The 22,387-nt window shown below is 45.5% G+C and overlaps 1 protein-coding gene across 13 annotated transcripts in view; it reads right to left on the bottom strand.

The window, feature by feature from the left end:
• The window catches only part of TXNRD1 (thioredoxin reductase 1), a 144,039-nt gene that overhangs the window by 4,067 nt on the left and 117,585 nt on the right, over window positions 1-22,387 (bottom strand). For 9 of the 13 annotated variants that reach the window (XM_081595632.1, XM_081595633.1, XM_081595623.1 and 6 more), the window contains 2 exons: window positions 19,391-19,525; window positions 12,203-14,078 (listed from right to left, as the gene is read on the bottom strand). In XM_081595632.1, the coding sequence (XP_081451758.1) occupies window positions 14,016-14,078; window positions 19,391-19,525 (198 nt within the window). In that variant the 3' untranslated portion in view covers window positions 12,203-14,015. Of the gene's footprint in view, window positions 1-1,648; window positions 1,925-12,202; window positions 14,079-19,390; window positions 19,526-22,387 lie in introns of those variants that run through there. The other 4 variants (XM_081595626.1, XM_081595630.1, XM_081595634.1 and 1 more) reach the window with 2 other exon arrangements.

Here is a 22,387-nt window from a genome sequence, read left to right as displayed (position 1 = left end):
GAAATTAAAAGACACTTACTCTTTGGAAGGAAAATTATGACTAACCTAGACAGCATATTAAAAAGCAGAGACATTACTTTGCCAACAAAGGTCCATCTAGTCAAGGCTATGGTTTTTCCAGTGGTCATGTATGGATGTGAGAGTTGGACAGTGAAGAAAGCTGAGCACCGAAGAATTGATGCTTTTGAACTGTGGTGTTGGAGGAGACTCTTGAGAGTCCCTTGGACTGCAAGGAGATTCAACCAGTCCATCCTAAACGAGTTCATTCCTGGGTGTTCATTGGAAGGACTGATGTTGAAGCTGAAACTCCAATACTTTGGCTACCTCATGTGAAGAGTTGACTCACTGGAAAAGACCGGATGCTGGGAAAGATTGAGGGCAGGAGGAGAAGGGGATGACAGAGGATGAGATGGTTGGATGGCATCACCGACTCGATGGACATGGATTTGGGTAGACTCCGGGAGTTGGTGATGCACAGGGAGGCCTGGCGTGCTGCGGTTCATGGGGTCACAAAGAGTAGGACACGACTGAGTGACTGAACTGAATTGAATCACAGTAGTATTAGATTTCATTTATACCCTTTTTCTTTATATTCCATAACAGTTTCTAATGGTGTTTTATAGTCCTCATCTTGATTCTAATAATAGCATTCATTTCATCATATTCAATACCACAGACTTCTCACCAGACTATAAAAAATCATTTTCCACTATTACATTGATAAATAATGCTGCAACAAACATCTTTGTACAGGTGGTATATTCACAGACCAACTACTTAATTTTCTGTTATTTATTCAATATAGGTTTCTTGGATACCTATTACATTAGGCCCAGGGGGTAAGTGAACAAAACAGACACAGTCTCAGCCCCAAAGGCGGAACAGTCTATTCTGTAATAATTTTCTGATTTTCTTTTCCCGTCTGAGTAATATTCCATGTAGAGCAGCTCATCTCTACAGGAGCCATGGGGCAGGAGATCAGGGACCATGTACAGGGTACCTGAGAGGCCCCTGCAGCATGAACTTGCATCCCGTCACAGGGCAGGTCTGGGCCTCCGCAGGCCTCCCCCCACCACCACTCCCATCAGGGGCCTGCCTCTCTAAACGGCTGGGAAGTGGGGTGCAGTGTGGGTGGAAAGTATTCTTCCGGGGACAGGCTGCTCTCAAAGGGGAGAGGACGTGCCGAGCGTGCTCAGTGCCTTCTCTCCAGCTCCGCGGTTCGGGTAACTCACTCCTCTCCTAACAGAGGGAAGGCTGCAACTGCAGCTCGGGCCCCCTGCCCACCCCAACACGGCATGGAAACAGGGGTGGGGATTCCAGCGGCAGGGGGGAGGTGGTCCAGTCTTCTGCTTACAGCTCCCATCTCCACCCAAGACCCGCTCCTGACACCCGGCCACTGGGACTGGCTCTCCAGGGCTCTGGAACCCTGTCAGCAGGCTGAGGGGTGACCGGAAGTGGTTGGGGTGGGAAAATGGCAACATGTCACCCAAAGTCAGGACCGGAGTAAAACACTGACCCTGTGGTTGGTCTGAGTCTGCCATTTGGTGGGATGACGGATTACAGGGCCAATAATCAGGAGGCAAATCCCTCAGCCATGGGCTGCTTTTGACTGAATTATCATCACTAAACTCACTTACTCAAGCCTTACCATGTGCCAAGAACTTTATTTTCATCATTGTCCTGTTGAGTCTCTGAGAAGCCCTCTGACTCAGGAGCATTTACCGACTTTCCTTTACAGATAAGGGTAGATAACTTCTCCAGGATCACCCTGGTGAGTAGCAGTGACCAAGTTCAAACCACAATGTGTCTGATGGCAAAGTGCGAATTCCTAGTCCCTGTGCTATGCCATGTATCAGCACATGGTCACCCCCGTCTCTCATGCCCTCCTTCTTGAGGATGCACAATTGCTTGCAAAATCACCGCTCTGGTTACCAAAGAGAAAACAAAGAGAAAATGTGTCATTTGGCTGATCACACAAGACATTCACGAGCATGGCTGGGAAAAGGCTAGTGTCTCCTGACGGCCAGATAGGAGCCTGCCGATGGTTCATGTGCAATAATGATCACTAACACCAACAGCCACCTGATGTGAAGACCAGACTCATCGGAAAAGCCCCTGATGCTGGGAAAGATTGCGTACAGGAGAAGGGGGAGACAGAGGATGAGATGGTTGATGGCATCATTGACAACGGACATGAGTTTGAGCAAACTTGCAGAGATAGTGAAGGACAGGGAAGCCTGGCATCCTGCAGTTCATGGGGCTGCAAAGAGTCAGACATGACTGAGAGACTGAACAACAACATCAATGGAGAACTCTCTAAGGCCAGTTCTGTTGTCAGTACCCTGTGTGTGTGCAGTCAGTCACATGCAACTCTATGAGACCCTGTGGACCAGAGCCCACCAGGCTCCTCTGTCTATGGAATTTATTCCAGGCAAGGATACTGGAATGGGGTGCTATTTCCTTCTCCAAGGGATCTTCCTGATGCAAGGATTGAACCCGCATCCTTGTTATCTCCTGCATTGGAAGGTGGATTCTTTATCACTAGTGCCACCTGGGAAGCCCGTGTCAGTACCCTGAAAGAAAATTGAAGCCGCTCAGTTGTGTCCAACTCTTTGCGACCCCATGGACAACAGCCTACCAGGCTCCTCTGTCCATGGGATTTTCCAGGCAAGAGTACTGGAGTGGGCTGCCATTGCCTTCTCTAGGGGATCTTCCCAACCTAGGGATCGAACCCGGGTCTCCCGCACTGCAGACAGATGCTTTACTGTCTGAGCCACCAGGGAAGCCCTGTCAGTACCCTACTGACAGGTTAACTGATCTAGTCCTCGCAACAACCACATGAGGGAGGTACTGATGTTTCCACCTCGTTTCACAGCTGAGGCGACTGAGGCTCAGAGAGGTTAAATGACAAGCCCAAAGTCACACAGCAAATGGTAAGCTAGGATCTGAACACAGCTTGTCCAAAATTGAAGAAGCTATCGGGACTTCCCTGGTGGTCCAGCGGCTCAGACTCCATGCTCCCAACGCAGGGGACCCAGGTTTGATCCCTGGTCAGGGAACTAGGTTCCACAAGCTGCTACTAAGAGTTTGCATGCCTCAACTAAAAATCCCATGTGTAACAACTAAGACCCAGCACAGCCAAACAAGCAAACAAATAAATATTTTTAAACTCCATTTTAAAAAATAGAAGCTATTGGTTCAGCCACCCTCCCTTAAATGCTTTTTGACTGAAGAGGAACAAAGCAGCCCATCCATTTCAGAACACAGGACACTGTGGTGATTCATAGTGGTGGTTCTCCCCAAGCTCCTTCTGGCATAAACATCTAGAATTTTCCACAAAACCATCCCTGGGAAATGCCTGTTGTTTCCTCACATGGGACTCTGGGGCCATGGGAGGGCTAGGTTACAAAGTCTCATTTTATTTCTCAGTCAGTAGACTGGTCTTTGCCATGTTCTTATGTACAAGTACTTCGTCCTCTGAGCCTCTGCACTGACCTTCTCTGATTCTAAAACTTCTCTCCGCACAAAACATTCCATTTCCATAATGTGGCCTTTGTACTTTGTGGAGATTTCTCTTCTCTGCAAATATTGACAAAGGGTTTTTTTTTTTCCCCCGTTGATGAATTAACACACCTCAGCCCAGCCAGCATTCTCTGTGCCCTGTATGCTTTGAAACGTACACAGTTTTCTCGATGGTTTTATTCACAGAGAGAACGGACTGGTCCCAGACGCAATGAAAACAAATAACGAACGTAACAAGGAGGATCACAAGAGAAGAGGTTTTCAAGCAAATGCTGAGACTGCCTAATGATGGTTTAACTAGCATCCAAGCCTTCCAACAAGGAAACAGGGGAAAGGAGACTGCATTAGGATGGTTAGTTTCACTTGTCCTCTTGGCAGCTCGGATATTCAAGCGAAGCATTTATTTAAAAAGTTGATCTCTATTTATGGCAAATGAGGTTGGTTCCCATTTATGATTTTGACATATGTTTTCTTTTTCAAATAAATGTGTTTACCAGGAAGCCACCAGGGAAGCCCACTTTAAGATATGCTGTGCTCTGCTTAGTCGATAAGTCATGTCCAACTCTTTGCAACCCCATGGACAGAGGAGCCTGGCAGGCTAAAGTCCATGGGGATTCTCCAGGCAAGAATACTGGAGTGGGTTGCCATGCCCTCCTCCATGGGATCTTCCCAACCCAGGTATCGAACCCAGGTCTCCCACATTGCAGGCGGATTCTTTACTGACTGAGCCACCAGAGGAGCCCAAGTAAATACAGAGAGGTGACAAAAATGTGCATCGGGGTTGGGATGACACACACAGGAAGTCCACAGGGATCTCCGCAGGATGGGGGGTGGGAGCAGGGTCTTCACCCCCTCCTCCTCCTTCCCCCATAAGGGAGGCTGGAAGGTGCTTTGTTGAGCTTCAAGAGCAGCCCCTTCCCAGGACCCCTTCTCTCCTGAAGGAAGGGGAGCCCAGGCAGAGGGCACAGACCCTACTGAGAAGGCTCCCAGCTACACAGGGCATCTCTCAGTAGGACCTGGGCCTCCTGTCTCCCACAGAACGTCAGACCACTTGGGGTCTGTTTCTATTGTTACATCCAAGGAATGGAGGTTCCATTAGATTACGCCTGACATGGGTTTGCTTCCAGAAAGGATGCGTCACGTGGACACTATCCTTCCTCCTGCTGCACGAGGGGCCTTGGTGTAGACGTGTAGCACACGCGTGCCTGTGTGAGTGCCCCTGGGCCACTGTGTATCTGAACAAAGGAGCAGGGAAGCTGCTGAAATGGAGCAATAGCTCAAACTCCCTGTCCCCAGCATGGCACTGGCCTGCCCTGCAGCCCTTCATCGTAATGAATAAAATATTAATGCGTTTTATTTATGCTCTAATGAATTTCATTATAAACACAATTAACGCTCTTACTCTTCTCAGACACAACACCTCATGAATCTAATGAACAAAGTTTCAAGAGAGTCACATCCTTTCATTATCCATAACTAAACTCAGATTTCAGGAGATATCCACAGACCCTCAAAATCAGCCCTTATAACTTGAAGCATGTATTTCTTATAAATAGCTTTAGGAGCCATGTTGAATTCAAAAAAGGTGGGGCATGCTTACCATTGCACAGGATGCTAAGCTTAATTTCAAAAACATGTGCAGAAATGCCTCCAGCTGTCATAAACTGTCACTCTGTGATAAACCATGTGTCATGTGATGCTCGCTTACATAGTAACAGGCTTGATTTTCTTGTGATCCCTGGATTCTTGCTCACTCATTGGTTGGAGGGACGCTGAGGTCCTCAGGGCCAGCTGAACCTTACGGAACCTACGTGAGCATCTTACATAGAGAGTTATTCCCTGGAACACAAAGCTCCAAGTCCCAGCATTGCCTTCGATAAACGTGTGCATCTCAGTGAGCTGTGAGAAGGCCGAGGCCAAACCCCAGAAAAAACATGTGGGTCTCCCACATTTTGGAGAAGGCAATGGCAACCCACTCCAGCACTCTTGCCTGGAAAATCCCATGGATGGAGGAGTCTGGTAGGCTGCAGTCCATGGGGTCGCGAAAAGTTGGACATGACTGAGCGACTTCACTTTCACTTTTCACTTTCATGCATTGGAGAAGGAAATGGCAGCCCACTCCAGTGTTCTTGCCTGGAGAATCCCAGGGATGGCGGAGCCTGGTGGGCTGCCGTCTGTGGGGTCGCACAGAGTTGGACATGACTGAAGCGACTTAGCAGCAGCAGCTCCCACATTTGATGTATACCTATGTAGCTGGGGTTTTAAAAACAAATATTTTATTTTTTATAGCAGTTTTAGTGAAGTGAAAGTGAAAGTCGCTCAGTGTGTCCAACTCTTTGTGCACAGTCCATGGAATTCTCCAGGCCAGAATACTGGACTGGGATCTTTCCCTTCTCCAGCGGATCTTCCCAACCCAGGGATCGAACCCAGGTCTCCCACATTGCAGGCAGATTCTTTACCAGCTGAGCCACAAGGGAAGCCCATAGCAGTTTTAGGTTCACAGCAAAACTGAATAAAAGTTACAGAAATTTCCCACATACTCCCTGCCCCTACACACACACACACACACACAGCCACCCCACCATCAGCACCTCCACCAAAATGGCACATGCATTACAGTCCACACTGACACATCTTTATCACACAAATCCCATGGATTCCCTTAGGGTTCACTCTTGGTTTGGTACATTCTAGCAGCAGGGTTTAGTTAGACAAATGTATAATGACATGTATTCACCATAACAGTATCATATAGAGTAGTTTCACTGCCCTAAGAATCTTTTTTCTTAAGAATCCTCTTTTCATATACTGATTTTTTCCCCCTGAGCTATAACCTATAAGCTTTTTCTCATATCATTAAATCTTTTCTGGTAAAAAAACAATGAATAGTTCTATTAGTCAAAGTACAGGCAGCTAAGCTGCTGTATCAGAGACCCCAAAGTGCTGTATCTTCAAAGAGTGATCCAGATAAGACACACGTGTCTTTCTCTCTCACTCAGCAGATGGAGGTGGGCAGGGTTCTCTGGGGCTGGCCATGCAGGGACCCTGCCTGGGTCATTCCTTCTTGTTTCAATCTGGCTGAAACCAGATTGTTTGTCCCCTTTCTGTGCATATGTTACCACCCAGAGGTTCTTCTGGAAAATGGGACAATAATGCCCAGCTCTTTGGTCCATCTGAGAGCCAAATGAAACACTGCATGTAAGCACCTCATTGCGTGCAGCAGAGTGGGTGTTTTTATTAGAATATCCTTATTTCAGAGGCTCAGAGAAGGAGCAGAGTTTATAACCGTGACAGCGAGCTAAGCCCTTGTGAAGCACAGCTCTTGAAATTCCATGGGGTGGTGGGGGGACCCCACACACACCAGAAGTGACCCCGGGCAGGCCCAGCCCTGATCTTTTCTTCCCTTCCTTTGCTTAACGGCCCTCAGTGTGGATTCCAGCAGACTGCCACAAGAATCATAAAAAGAAATTTAGAAGACGGCAGTTGTTGAGCTGTGTGAGCCACACAGGAGGCAAGGTAATTGCATTCCAAATCATGTTCCCGTCTCCTCATTTTCACTATGAGAAATTCATTTCACCAACTATTAGGCTCAAATTCACTACAGCAGGAAAGGGGCCAGGAAGGGAGGTGCCTGTGACAGAACCAACCACCCCACCACATACACACACACCTTCGAGTGCCCACACAAAATCCCCTTCCCACACTAGGGTTTTGGGGGAGAGTGGGGAGTATTGGCTCCTGATAACACCCCAACACCTTATAGGGTTCTTAAAGGGGAAGACACAATGCAAGGCTGTGTTTTCCTTTGTTTAATTTTGTAACTACTCTCAGATGAGGTGGAAAAGGAAATCACAACCCACTCCAGTATTCTTGCCTGCAGAATTCCATGGACAGGGGAGCCTGGTGGGCTACAGTCCGTGGGATTGCAGAGTCGGACACGACTGAGCACACAGCACACACACACTCATATGAGGCCTATGGGGGTTCCTGGTGACGATGGCCCAGCACATGGAGGGGCCTTTCTTCCCGGTCTCTGTACTTTGCCCTGAGGCAGAGGCGGGCCTTTCCTTCTGCCTCTCCTTCCAGCTGACCCCGCATTCTCCCCAGGGTCACCCTCACATCCTTGAGCATCAGCTGAGGCTCAGACACACTCCTCATCAGCTGGGCTCAAGGTCCCCTGGGAGGTATTTTAAAATATGGAGTATGCTCCCCAATTCCCAAGGGACTCCCTGCCTTGGGGTCCTGGAATGACATTTGGAGGCTGTTGTAGGCAGGAGGCAGCCAGACTGGAGTAGAGACAGGGAACAGTCTTGAACTTGATAATGCTGCCCGTTCACATTTTCAGATCTCATATGCTGAGAACTGCATTGCTCATATTCAAATAATAATAACAGCACCCACTCATCCAGCACCCTCTTTGTGCCGACCGCTATTCTAAGCATTTGACCATGTGCGTAAACAACTTAATCCTCCGGCAACTCTGGGAGATGAGCACTGTTATTACCCGTTTAATGGGGAAGAAAAGAAAGGCACTGAAAAGCTAATACTCACCTGTCAGGGACTCCTGCCTGCAGGAAGGCCAGCATCAGGGCGATGTCCTCTTTTTCTTCAACTTCCCTTTACTGCCATGGTTTCCTACTCCGTGCTCCGCAGTCAGCTGCTCTGATCGCTGAAAGTGTGCTGTCTACGGGGGTCCTCAGTGGGTGTTCGAGCATCTTTACAATGTACACAAGTGGCTGTCGGGTTCATTCTCTTCCCTATTTTTTTTTTCCATCCATATCATGGTAAATCTCATAATACTGTTTCATCATCCTGCCTCCTCCTGGTCCTCTGGTCCATCCCTCAGTGAGAGATGTGAGGATTGGGTCCAACCTCCCAACACCACAAATGATGCCAAAGGACATTTTTATGCACGTTCCCTTAAGGACACATGAGCGATCCATCAACTTCTCTGGGGTTGATGCCCAGGAGCAGGACTGCTGGATCACAGTGCACAATGCTTGATCTGTCTAAATACCGAGAAGCCAACGGTCTACTCTCGCACCAGCAGAGCCTGGGAGTCCCTTCACTCGGCCTTAAACAGCTTGCTATCTCAGGTCTGACAAGTATGAAGTGGACTCTTGTTATTTACATTCACCTCTTAATCACTCATGAGTTTGCACATATCTCATCTCTTGGGCTTCCCAGGTGTCATAGTGGTAAAGAATCCACCTGTTGATGCAGGAGACATAGGAGACGTGGGTTTGATCTCTGGGTCAGGAAGATCCCCTGGGGTAGGAAATGGTTACCCACTCCAGTATTCTTGAGTTTTTGGAAAATTCCATGGACAGAGGAACCTGGCGGGCTACAGTCCATGGGGTCACAAAGAGTTGGACATGACTGAGCAACTGAGCACACACACACCCCTCTTGTTAAGACTCTGGGGTTTCTGCTGCAAGGAATAACCGAGTCAGTGTCCTTTGCCTCCTTTCCTTTGGGGCTTCTGTCTTCTGATGACCCAGAATTCCTTGCTGTCACCTGGGTCTAAATCTCTTGTCAGTTTTAGATACTGGAATTGCCTTTGCCTGATGTTGTCTAATAACTTTTCCACGGTGGTCTTTGTGGTCAGACCTTTTGATGCAGTCATTTTGCCTTATGCTTTGTGGATTTTTTTTTTGGCCATAATATGCAGCTTGTGGGATCTTAATTCCCCAACCAGGGACGGAATCCAGGCCCACATCAGTAAGAGATGGAGTCTTAACCACTGGACCCCCAGGACATTCCCTATGGTTTATACCTTGAGGCCATGGTATATGAAGTCCTTCTCCACCTCTACATTACAGAGACATTTTCAGTATTTACCACATAAACTTTATGGTTGCACAATATATATTTAGGTCTTTACTCTGTTTTATGCCTAGTTTTGATTATCTTTTATAGTTATACATACAGTAATTGAGTTTCTCTGGCATTATCTGCTAACGTATTTTTCTTTTGATTTTCTGCAACTTTTTAGCTCTGTGGCTTTGTTTCTACAGGAGAGTAGCTTGTGTTTAAAGCAAAGTAACAGAGGGCTGCAGAGCAGCAGTCTGCTCTTCACAGAGGTAGACACTAGGCGGCGCACCTTCTTTCTGCGCTTTACAAGCCATGTGAGCTTGCATGAAAGAACGAGTCTCAACCTTACTTTGCTCACCTGAAAAATGGGTACCACAGTTCTGAGGGTTCTTATAAAGATTAACAGAACAAGTCACTGCACATAAAGTGATCTGACGGTACAGTTCTATTTCCTGACGGCAGTTCTCATTAATAATGTCTCATCTCTTTATAGCTCCTCTCAGGGCCAATTTAAGGCCTTTGTTCCCCCCATGCCCTTGTGCTTGCTTGAGTTACTCCCACATCATTCCAAATATAATGAATGCAGCCCTTCCTGTGTTCGATCTGCTGCTGCTGCTGCTAAGTCGCTTCAGTCGTGTCCGACTCTGTGCGACCCCATAGACGCAGCCCACCAGGCCCTCCCGTCCCTGGGATTCTCCAAGCAAGAACACTGGAGTGGGTTGCCATTTCCTTCTCCAATGCATAAAAGTGAAAAGTGAAAGGGAAGTTGTTCAGTCGTGTCCGACTCCCAGCGACCCCATGGACTGCAGCCTACCAGGCTCCTCCATCCATGGGATTTTCCAGGCAAGAGTACTGGAGTGGGGTGCCATTGCCTTCTCCGTGTTCCATCTAACATTTACAAATACATGAGCAGTGGGGGCTTCTCTGATGGTCCAGTGGTTAAGAATCCACTTTTCAGTGCAGGGGATGCGGGTTCAATCCCTGGTCAGGGAACTAAGCCCACAGGCCACAACTACTGAGCCTGCATGCTCTGGAGCTCTCGCACTGCAATAAAGACCCAGTACAGCCAAAAAAAGAAAATTAAACCAAACACAAAACAACAAAAAACAAATATAGGGGCAATGGATCCAATGGTATTTGATTGGCTAAAATAATACTATGGGAGGCATTTAAAGATTCATCCATTATAATTTTGCTGCATTGATTTTTTTTTTCCTTCATATTTTGAAGCATTTTGTAAAAGGTCTCAAATGTCTTTATAAACACTAGGTCTTTTTTTCATAGTACTTAGTGGATAAAAGTGAGGAGCCGAGAGTGTAGACTGTAGTTCCCCGAGCTGTACAGGGCCCAAACCTGCTTTTACACCCTTTCCTCCTTCAACACCATCTCATGGCTGCCGTTACACCTGCTGTGTAGACACTGACTCAAACCCAGCACCACCTCTGCCTCCTGCACCTGAGCCCCACCACCCTAAACTCGAGCTTCTGATATTCCCCTCCAACCTGCCCCTCCTCCAGTTTTCCCATCTCAGTGAAATGGCACCTCTAGCCTCAATCCTTCCAGTGTTGAAGCCCCAAATGAGGGAATCATCTTTTCCTTCTCCCACCCCACATTCAGTCCAACACTATGTCGTATTGGTTCTACTCTCAAATTAAGTCTGTCTGTCCCATTGGTTCTACTCTCACCTTCAGCTAAAACATCATCCGCGCTCCCCTCAATCACTGCAGCACCCTCCACCAGCACAAAGCCTCAGGCTGCCCTCAGCCCAGCCACCCCAGCGCTCCTGACATCCTGGAAGTGGTGTCACACCTTCCTCTGCTCAGAGCCGTCCAGTGGCTCCCACTCTAGATCCTACCTGATTTGCCCCTTCCTGTTTTCTCTGACCTTGACTCCTTTCTCTGCTTCAGCCACCATGCTACGCTTTGACATTTCCCCAACCCAGCCCTTCTTTGCCTCAGGGCCTTTACATTTGGTGACCTCTGCTTGGAATGCTCCTTCCCCCAGGATCGCTTTCACCTCTGTCTTCAAATGTCACCTTCTCTATGGGGTCTACCTCCACCACCTTCATTAAAATTCTACTCCCACAGACCTCTCCCCTTCCCTGCTTAGGTTTTTTCTCCAGGGTACTTAACACCATCTAACATTCAATACAATTGACCTATTTAGTTATTTTTGTTTGTTTCCTTCTATATAATTTTTGATGAGGATTACTGATGTTTCTTGTTGACTGCTGAACTCTCCTGCCTAGAATGGTACCCCAGTACCTAGTATCAGTGGAGATGAAGGAGTAATTGTGTACATTCACTCACCCTACCTGACCACACACACCTTCAGAGGTGAGATCTGTTTGTTTGGGTCCAAGTTTTCTAGATAAAGTGGACCAGTAGGGGATGGGTAGGTAGATAGATACAGGTAATAGATTCATTATAAAGAATCGGCTGGTGCAAATATGTGCATGCTAAGTGCCAAGTTGCTTCAGTCATGTCCTTTTGTGACCCGCCAGGCTCCTCTGTCCACGGGATTCTCCAGGCAAGAATACTGGAGTAGGTTGCCATGCCCTTCTCCAGGGGATCTTCCTAATTCAGGGATCGAATCTGGGTCTCACACATTGCAGGTAGATTCTTTACCACTGAGCCACTGGGGAAGCCCCAAATATGGAGGCTGAGAAGTCTCACACGCTACCTGCCATCTGCAAGGGGTCCACAAGACTAAAATGTGAACCTCAGCACATCAACCAGGCCCGACAGCGCAGCATCAGTGAAACTTAGCACCGAGTTCTCAGCATCACCAACATGAGCCCTGAAGTCCATTCAATTCTCAGGCAAACGAGCCTGAGACTACAATTCAGTAAGAAGGCACAACACAGTGGATATTAATATCTTTTAATGTTTCACATTGTTTTGTTTTTTTTCTTCCAGAAGACTTATAACAAAAATACATGGAATTTAATGAGTTTCAATACACTGGGCGATTACAGAGACAAGTCTATAAAGTGGGATTCTTCTTGTGGGAGCAGAATATTCTATTCCACGAAGAAGACAGAATCACAACATGATTAGGCTTGATCACCCTGTACTGCTTGTGTTCTAGTTTCAGAGATTGGCAGACTTGGAGGGGAAAAAAATTTTTTTTAAATAATAAATAAAACCAAACACAGTCAGCTGCCTCAATTCCCCTCTCTTTTTCCTTCTCTCCACACAGCCAGATGGGGTGGGGTGAGGCAGGGCCATGGGACAGACGAGGTCAGGGGCCCTGCTGACCGAATGCTGGGCATACACCGAGTTCCCTGAGGTGATCGAGAAATGTACTTTGAATCAACCACTCAGTGTTGTGGCTGAGAAACACTCACAGAGGGAAGACCCAAAAAGGGGGCTGGGGGGCTACAAGAACTGCTGGTGGGAGGCCTGCCGTCCACAGCATGTTTAACATCCTACTTCTGTAGAGGGGAAGCGGCCTAGATATAATGCACTGTCAGTAGCTGTAGCCAGAAATCTCTAACTGCAGGGTTAATACCTCTTTGTGATAATCTGAGTTGGAATGCTAATGGAGCACAAACACTTCGGCCCAAATTCCACCAAGTACGGTCAACAGAAAATGTCAAAAAACCACTTGGTTTTTAAATGAAAATCCTTCACATCCACCTGTGTTCAAAAATAATAAATTATGATATTAACAGCTTCCTTTTAAAAACAAAGCAGTTACCACAAGAGTTAAATCGTCAAGTGCAGAAAGACTTTTTTCCTATGAATGTAGTTCTCGAAGGGATAGATACCTAACACACATGAAAAATAAAGCTGTGGTATCTTGTGATTTCAGCTTAAAGCAAAAGCTACTCCCCAAAACAGTTTTAAACAAGCGCTAAATGTTTTCCATTGCAATAGATCTCAGCTCATTTAGACCAGCACACAACAGACTAAATAAAGACATTTTTTGTTTTTCCCCATTTCAGGTGTACATCTGCCTCCATGACGAAGAATGGTGAAAATCACACTATACTACCAAGTTCTCTGCAGTGGAAGACTCCTTCAAATAGGCTGGCCAGGTAGCCACTGCCTTTTCTAAACAGAACTAAAAACAATCACCAGTGGTGTAGCACGTGAGCAGACTGGCCGACCGTGCTTCCCTTGTTCTAGCAGGAGGCTTGGGCCACAGGGCAGCCTCTCCTGGGACAAGCCTGGGAGCCTGCCCGTGCTTTCCTGGCGATGAGTCACTTGTATTTGCACATGGTAGCCATGACCTGCTTTTGGACCAAAATTGTTTGCTATCATCTCTAGTATCACTAACACCGAGGAGAAAAAGTGAAAAAAAGAACCAACATTAGAAAGCTAGACGGTAAGCGTTAAGAAAACCCACAAAGGAAAGGCCAAGAGAAAACTGCTCTGACGGTTCCATCACCGCCCACCACGAGGGGCTTGGGGCTGGTGACTTCATGGACGCATCGCTCTGATGCTCTGCCAAAAGCCAGTTCTGAGTTCATCACGGCGACCCCAGTGCAATGCTGCCTGCCTTCTACGCATCACCTCCCACCCATGAGATCCAAGGGGGCCTCGGGGAGTGTAAGCATGGGACACGCAGGTGCCAAACCCGAGAGCCTTTCACAGCACTTCGCCTTGGACTTGGGCAAGAAACACATCGGTGGTTTGGAGTCTAGGCGGCAGCATCTACACTGGGGCTTAACCTCAGCAACCGGTCTGGAGGATGCTTCCCCCGGAGCGCTTGGTCACCGACAGAGTTGTGAACACCTGCAGGGGCGGAGATTAACACGAGAGTTTCAGACACCAGGACAAAAGTTAGCAGAGAAGTTGAGATAACACCATATGTACAAAGGATGACTTGACCGAGTACTTAAAATGTATACAACAGAGGAGTAATACAACCAAGGTAAGCATTTCACCAAGGTAAAACAGAGAAAATGCAGGCTCTATCTAATAAAGCACTTATTAGCATATGACTTATGAAGTGATTAAAACAATCTCCCTGGTTGCTTATCAACTCTCTAAAAGAAACGCGGCATGAAATATTCTGGATACACAGAAAGGAATAAAGTGTACTATTCCAAATACCCTTGCGCCCACCCAGCTCAGACAGCCTCATAATGTGGTTAGAGCCCCGTGGGTGTCCCCCTTCCTGAGCTGATCCTCAGCTCTCTCCCTTTAGATACTCTTATCATGATCTCCTGCAGTCGACTATTCCCTTTTAGGCAGATTGAGTCAGCTGGAGAGATCCATTGAGGCTGGGCCTCTCCAGCCACTGTCTCTCCTGAGCTCCACGACAGTAAGACCGGACCCACACCTCTTCACACTTAACTCTGTCCAGCACTGACCCTCTGTCTTCCCTTAACCCAGCTCCTCCTGGTGATCGGCATCACCACTACTTGGCTGCTCAGGCCATGCGCTTGGAATTGATTCTTAATTCCTCTATTTTGTTGATATATCATCAATTAGTAAGTCTTAGGTATCTTGCTTCTTTTCTGTCAAATCTGATCCTTCTTCGTGTTAACACTACTGTGATATTTCTGTTTCCAAAACAAATGGTGCCTTCACTTCCCTGTGATGACCCTGTACGGACATATGTTATACACTCCTGCCCTACTGGACATGGATGTGGGGGACAGGGGCTTGCTCTGGCCAAGGTGGGGAAGTGGAAAGCATCACTTGGAGTGACGACAGCTTGGGAGCTGGGCTGCAGCTGATTCGCAATGACTTCAAAGCCCCACAAGGCATACAGGCAAAAACAAAACCACACCCAAACTGACTATCCATACTGCTTAGGCATGAAAACATAAAGTAATTTTGTGTTTAGCAATGTGGGAGACCTGGGTTCGATCCCTGGTTGGGAAGATCCCCTGGAGAAGGGAAAGGCTACCCACTCCAGTATTCTGGCCTGGAGAATTCCATGGACTATATAGTCCATGGGGTCACGAAGAGTCAGACACGACTGAGCGACTTTCACTTCACTTCACTTCAGCGAGCCAGTGAATGTCTCACTGAGACAAGAAGCCATGGCTGATTTGGGAGAGTCCCCAGTGGAAGTAAGACTTATTGTCAGCACACCTGGATGCCCTCTTTGGTCAGCTGCATCTTTGATTCTCAAGAAATATCTGGTTTCCTGATTTTTAATACAAAGAGGAAAGCACAAGAAATTGAGGCCATTTTGACTTCTACAGGTCAAAGCAATAGGAATCAGCATCAAAAATACTTGTGAATAAGAGGGGAAAACACTTCTGTGTAAAGGAGGAACAATACTGAGAAAAATCCCTAGTCTATTTATCCTTAAAGCAGTGACAAAGCCTTTTTTTCCCCTCTTTGCCAATTTATCAGCAGCACTGCAAAAAAGTCAGACCCGAGTAATAATGGCTAGTAAAACACTTAAATTATGAACCCAGAAGAAAATGTGAGAACAATTCACATTTCCCAAAATAATAATTATGAGAAGTCCATCCTTATTAACAAAGATATGTGAAAAGGCTTGAAATAGTCCTTTCTTTTAAACTTATTACAGAAAAAGTTACACTGAATTTTGCAACATTTTCACGAGCATTCAAATTCAAAGCTGATGACACTGTAAACTAGTACAACTCTTTTTTGAAGAGCAATATAACTCCTTTGTTTAAAAAAAAATGTGTGACTGTGGATGAGAACAGCAAGATAATATGCAATAATGAAAATAGCTGTGTTCGGATGCTGGTATTACAAGCAATTTAAAATAACCATCAAACATGCTCTCTTTCCAATTTTTTAAAGGAAGAAAAATAATGAGCAAGGGAATACATTAAAGCAAATTTCATGCTTGTGAATTTGCAAGCTTATGTTTTATTTCTCAAGGATTGACTTAGAAATAGAACTTGTAGGAGGTGTGGATAAAAAAATAAACCCATCAAACATGGAAAGAAATGAAGGGGAAAGAAAGAGCTATTATCTATTTCTCTCCTACTGGAAACATGTTAAAGACATGGGGGAAGCCAAACAGCCATTGCTGGTTAGTCTATACAGAAAAAAACAAACAGGGTCAATTCCTACATGGACCTTATACGCACAGACCTGGTTTACAATTGTCCTAAAAATATATTTTTAAAAAATGAGCAGAGGCAGCTTTTTGATCCCAGGACAAAGAACACTCTCAGAAAAGAGGAAAAACACTATAGGAGGCATGTACGTCTCTTATCTGGCCAACCCCTCTGAGCCTTACAAGATCCCCCCACCCCACTCACTGCAGGCTGTGATTATGTTGACTATTAATCAAACAAAACTTTTGATGTTTGGCACTAAAATTCATTTAAGGCATTTCACAGGTCTCCTCTCTGATGCGCCTTCTTCTTAAGCCATTATTTTTTCTCTACAGATAATCTTAATTAGTTGAAATCACTACTCAAAATCACATGTGATCAGTTTCCTCCTCAATTATTACTGCTCAGATGTCCAGGATAAATAACCACCACACCAGCCTCAAACTGAATAACACTCGTGCGTCACTGACGCCTCAGGCCTTGAGACTCCCTCTCTCACAGACACCAAGGATCTTTCAGTCAAAACACCAGTAGTCTCTCCTCCTCCCACAGCAACTCCAGAAGGAAACCCTATGGAAACTATTTTCCTCCAAAAAAGCAAAGCCTCCACCGAGGAATGCATCAACTCCTGTAGGCAACTACTTTGGAGCCAAAGGGTTGTTCAATCACCCAGGTTCTTTTATCGAAATGGTACAAACCACCCACAGCTGGTGTGGCACTGTGACAGCAGTCCTGAGGGCTTTCAGGTCCCCGAATAAACCATGATCTCTGCCACACAGGGTTCTCATACTTGGTGCTCCCTCAGACTGGCTGACACGAATGTGTTCTTCTCCTCTTGTGCGAGAACCGCCCCCCAACCCTCCTGCCCTAAATGCCACTGTGCACTTGTCCTGAGCCTGGGACCCACCACCCAGATGTGTGCCTGGCTCTTCCCTCAGCCACCTCGCTGCTCCCCAGCACCCGGCACGGAGCTAGGCACACAGCTGCACAACAAACGCACTCAGAGGGAGACAACGGCAGCAAGACTGATTAATCCTCATTAATCAGTCACCACCTTGGAAACAAGACAAAGAGAAAAGCCTGATGAGAAGAGTGAATGTTCACCTCTGAGCTTCAAAGTCATAAGAGAAACAGCAGATGGAGATGCATAGTGGCAAATGCATAAAGAGGGTTTCCAGCATGCCAGGTGCACCGCGGGGACAGGCCTTTGGCTGACCTCTCTGCAGGCCTGGGCTTCAGGAGGACGCCTGCCTCTCCACCGCACCTCTCTGCCCAGCTGGCAGTCAGTCTGCAGACAGTGCCACGTGCTGCCACTGGGTCATGACACAACACGACACGACACAACCAAGTGAGGCACCAGGAGCCATGCTCACATCAGCCTTTTAACCAGTCTGCTGAGAACCAAATTCAGATTAAAAAGCTAGACACTTGCATAACCAAGTTGGGAAGGGATGTCTTTCTCTCAGTTGAGGATGACTGTTGTTGTTTTAAAGTGTCCTAAACTTCTAACTATACCCACCATCGTGGGTTGAATAAAGTCCTCCAGAAAGAGAAGCTCAAGTCCTAGGCCCCAGTACCCGTGAACGTCGTGACCTTGGTTGGAAACAGGGTCTTTGCAGATGTAACCAAGTGAAAATGAAACCATGCTGGATCAGTGGGGCCCTAATCCATGACCTTACAGTAGGAGGGAAATCTGGACCCAGACACACAGCAGGTAAGGCCACGTAAAGCCAGAAGCAAAGGCTGGAGCAACATGTCTACAAGCCGAGGAAAGTCAGAACTTGCCGGCAACCGCAGAGGCTGTAAAGGCAAGGAAGACCTCGTCTCCAGAGGCCCTGGAGGGAGCATGGCCCTGCTTTCAGACTCTGGCCTCCAGCACTCTTAGAGAAGACATTTCTGTTGTTTCTAAATGCTTAAGTTGCAATAGTGTGTTATGCCAGCCCCAAGAAACTAACACACTGTTTTGGAAGAAGAATGAAACTAACTGGCTCCTCTCCTTCCCTAGACAGTCTTAGTCATGACGCTGAATAAAAGATACACTGCAGTCTTCAAGAGCTTTTTAAAATCTATTCTCTTTTCAATTTTTATGTATCATTTCTGAAATTCAGTTTTACTTCACAAAAACAAGTTTTCAAAAACAAAACAACAAATAAAACCCAGAACAAACAAACAACCCAGAACAAAACAACATATACAAAGTTTTCTGTGAATAATGCCCTGGTCACTAAACAGGTGCATACTAGTATAGAGGAAGACACTCAGGGAAAAGACAGAGCAGAAGGAAACGAGAACATTCTTCCAGGCTGCAATTCTCAGCTCCACACCTAGGCCTCTTGATGAGGTAACTCCCCCAGCCTTCAGGTTCTCCAGTGTAGACACGTCTCTGGTCTACAAGCCCTACTTAGTGGTAGCACAGTAAATAACCGGATCGTGGATGAGCACTGACAGGTGTGGAGAAACACTGACACCCAGAGGCCCCACTGGGAAATTTCCGGTTCTACTGTCATTTGCTTGATCTTTCTTTTACAAGCTTCACTTTCATTCTCATTCTTTGACACTGAAAGCTAACAAGGAAGACAACATCATTAACCTCCAGGTAGCTCAGGGATAACTAGGATTGATGCTCTTTCTGAGTATGAATGTCATCATCAGCTGATTGCCATGAAAAAAATTTATGACACATGATAATAATAAATGATTTATATCTGTATAAATCACTCTCACCATTTTTACTATTCAGCAGCATGACAGTACTATCTAGTGGGCTTTCCAGGTGGTGTGGTGGTAAAGAATCTGCCTGCCAGTGTAGGAGACACAAGAGGCTCGGGTTTGATCCCTGGATCGGGAAGATCCTCTAGAGCAGGAAATGGTAACCCACTCCAGTATTCTTGCCTGGAGGATTCCACTGTCAGAGAAGCCTGGTGGGCTACAGCCCATGGGGATCACAAAGAGTCAGACATGACTGAGCACACACGGACAGGCACTATCTAGCCTTAAGTGAAAGTGTGGAGAAAAAATAATAATAATAAATAAAGTGTGGAGACGTACCTCTGCGCAAACGGGGTGGATTCCAATGGTGCTGTCCAGCTGGTCTTTGGTCAGCCCACATTTGAGTGCTGCTGCGAAGCCCTGGGTCACTTCTCCAGCATTTGGACCCAGTATGTGGAAGCCCACAACACGTTCCTAAGATACAAAAAAGTGATACAATTATGTAGAATTTTCCCTCCTTAATAGCCTGGAATATTTTTCCAGTCTAATCTAAAAAAACCCATTCAGAAATACCGATGCTTGCTGCTGAAAACTGTGTAGGCTGAAGGTACTGCAACATGGGCTAATACAGAACTGTGGTCACATTAAGCAAGAAGGCAGAGAAAGAACCAGCCACTGGTGATGCTGAGGAAAAACACTTTGGAAAAGTAAAAATGTGTGCAACCCCATGAGCACCAAAATGTTCTGGAAAGCATTTTCAAAGGGCTGTTCAGTGGTGCCCTCATCTCTATCCGGTTGTCTCAAAGCTCCAGGTAAACTACCTGAGGTAGCTGAAACATTTAAGAGCAGCCATTCAAATTAAAAAACCATTTAAACTGAAGCTTTGGGAGTAGACAGAAGAAGCTGAGAGGCTTCCAATATGAAAACATTTTTGAAAGCAAGAGAAAAATATTTGGCAATTCTGAAATACCTGAGTGGGAATCATTTTGGATAAATGCTAAATCCAAACTCAGGCTACCCCTGCCAAGAGCAGGGAAACCTGTTGCATTCTACTGTGCAGACTTTCCGAGCTCTGGGCTGGCCCATCCAATCCAACCCTCTTGTAACAGACGAGGCAGCTCAGGCAATGAGGCGCAGAGCCTTATCTGACGTTCAACGGCTCCCTGCAAACAGTCAGGAAGAGCCTTCTGTATGTAATCCACTTCATGTTAGACTCTTGCTTTATTCATTTTGGCAATCAGGGGTTGTGCATATGGATAAATAAAGCACAAAATACACTAGCTCTTAAAATACACTTGCTTTAAATGCAATAATATGGATAGATCTCAAAAAGCGAGATTAAAAAGGAAAAGGTACAGGCTTCTATTTAGCTGAGCATACCACCTTTCTTTAAGCCACAATGTATGATGTTTACAGGACATAATAGGCAGCAAATATATAAAAGTATGAACAGTGAGACAGCCCAAGGTGAGGAGAGTGCAGCCTCTGATGCAGGGAAGGAATGGGGGTGGAGGACCAAGAACAAATGTGAAAGACGACTAGGCTAGAGGTTAACAGCATGGATTCCAGTTGCCTTGGACTAAATTCCAGCTCCTAGCACCATTAACTTAACTTCCACACTTCAGCTTCCTTGTCTATAAAATGGGGATAACAAGAGCATAGTACCTCACAGGATTATACAAGGATTAAATAAGTTGGTACATGTAGACCAATAAGTAATGGCTGACACATTTTACATGTTCAATAAGTAAATATAGCCTATTGTCAACTGCGAGCCTCCCTGGTGGCTCAGGGGTTAAGAATCTGTCTGCCAAGGCAGGAGATCAGAGTTTGATCCTTGGGTGGGGAAGATCCCTTGGAGGAGAAAATGGCAACCCTTTCCAATATCCTTGCCTGGAAAATTCCATGGACAGAGGAGCCTGGTGGGCTATAGCCCATGGGGTCGCAAAGAGTAGGACACGATTGAGCACATACGCGTTATAAACTGCCTCTATGACGTAAATGTCTCTCTCTCACAAGAGAAGCTCTGGGCAAATACACCAACATGTTAATAGTCAGAGTCTGCAGTAGATACTTGCCCTATTCCTTTCTGCAAATTTCAAATATATTGTATACAAAAAGTATAGCATACAAAAAGAATAAAAGCCTAGCAAGCAAGTACTATTTAAAACCAAGCACATTCAGTCACTGTGAAGTGATCGAACTCAAAATGAATACAGCCTGCCCCAAGGATGGTCAAAAACCAGAAGTAAGCTTTTATATAAGATGGCTTATGACAAAAGAGCAAAGAGAAATATTCATCTCTTGTAATACTGTCTTTGTTTATGAAAATAATTGACAGCAATACCATCCAACAACAATACCATCCTCAGTTATTTTAATTAAAAAGAGTTCACTGGTAGTGTAAGTTATTTTCCATATTACATAAAAAAATGCCATTTGAACCAATGACACAGCAGTAAAAGAAAAAAAAAGAACACGAGAATTAGGTACAGTTAAAATAGATTTGCTTGATATAAAGGAAACTTTGTAGGTTTTACTGACTGCTGTATGCAACTGAAGTAGCTCCTACTAGACATCAGACAGCCAGCGTGAATGTCTGACATTCTCTCCTTTTGTCTGTAGTAGCATGGTATCTAATGCATACTCTTACAAGTGACTATTAAAACTATGTCTAAAAAGACCAAACTCTACATAAAACTGTTCTCTATGTCAATTCTGTATAGCTTGCTAGAGGTAATTCTAGTATGTCCATTTATTAAATGCATCTATTGATGACCTTTTTTATAGAGAATCCAGGTTTTCCTAGAACCCTGGGCTCTGCAAAAAAGCAATCTGCAACTGTGCTACTGTGTAGAGCAGTAGTTACTGAACCAATACATCACTTAATTATACTCAAATCCCAAAATCAAAAAAATGAATTCTTTAGGCTTTTAACACATGGATTCTTTTAGTTGTTTATATTTTTACTGGAGATACTTTTTGAAAAAGTAAGATCTCAACTAAGTTAAAAATATACCAATTCTCGTAAAGATTCAACCCACAAAGGTAAGAGAGACCAAGAGGTACAGACTTCCAGTTACAAAATAAATAAGTCACCATACAGTCATGTACAGTGTTGGAAATACAGTCAGTAATTATGTAATAAATTTGAATGGTGACAGATGGTAACCAGTTATCATGATGATCATTTGAAATGTACAGAAATATCAAATCATCAAACCTTTATGTTCTACACCAGGAACTAACACAGTGCTATAAGTCATTAATACTTTGAAAACAAGCTCACGAAGAGAAATCAGATTTGTGGTTACCAGAGTTAGGGGATGCGGTAAG

This window comes from Giraffa tippelskirchi, chromosome 4 (genome assembly GCF_054371585.1).
Source record: "Giraffa tippelskirchi isolate mGirTip1 chromosome 4, T2T-mGirTip1v1.2.pri, whole genome shotgun sequence".
Classification (NCBI taxonomy): domain Eukaryota; kingdom Metazoa; phylum Chordata; class Mammalia; order Artiodactyla; family Giraffidae; genus Giraffa; species Giraffa tippelskirchi.
Note: the sequence above shows the minus strand (reverse complement) of the source record. Positions and strands in the feature narration are given on the sequence as shown.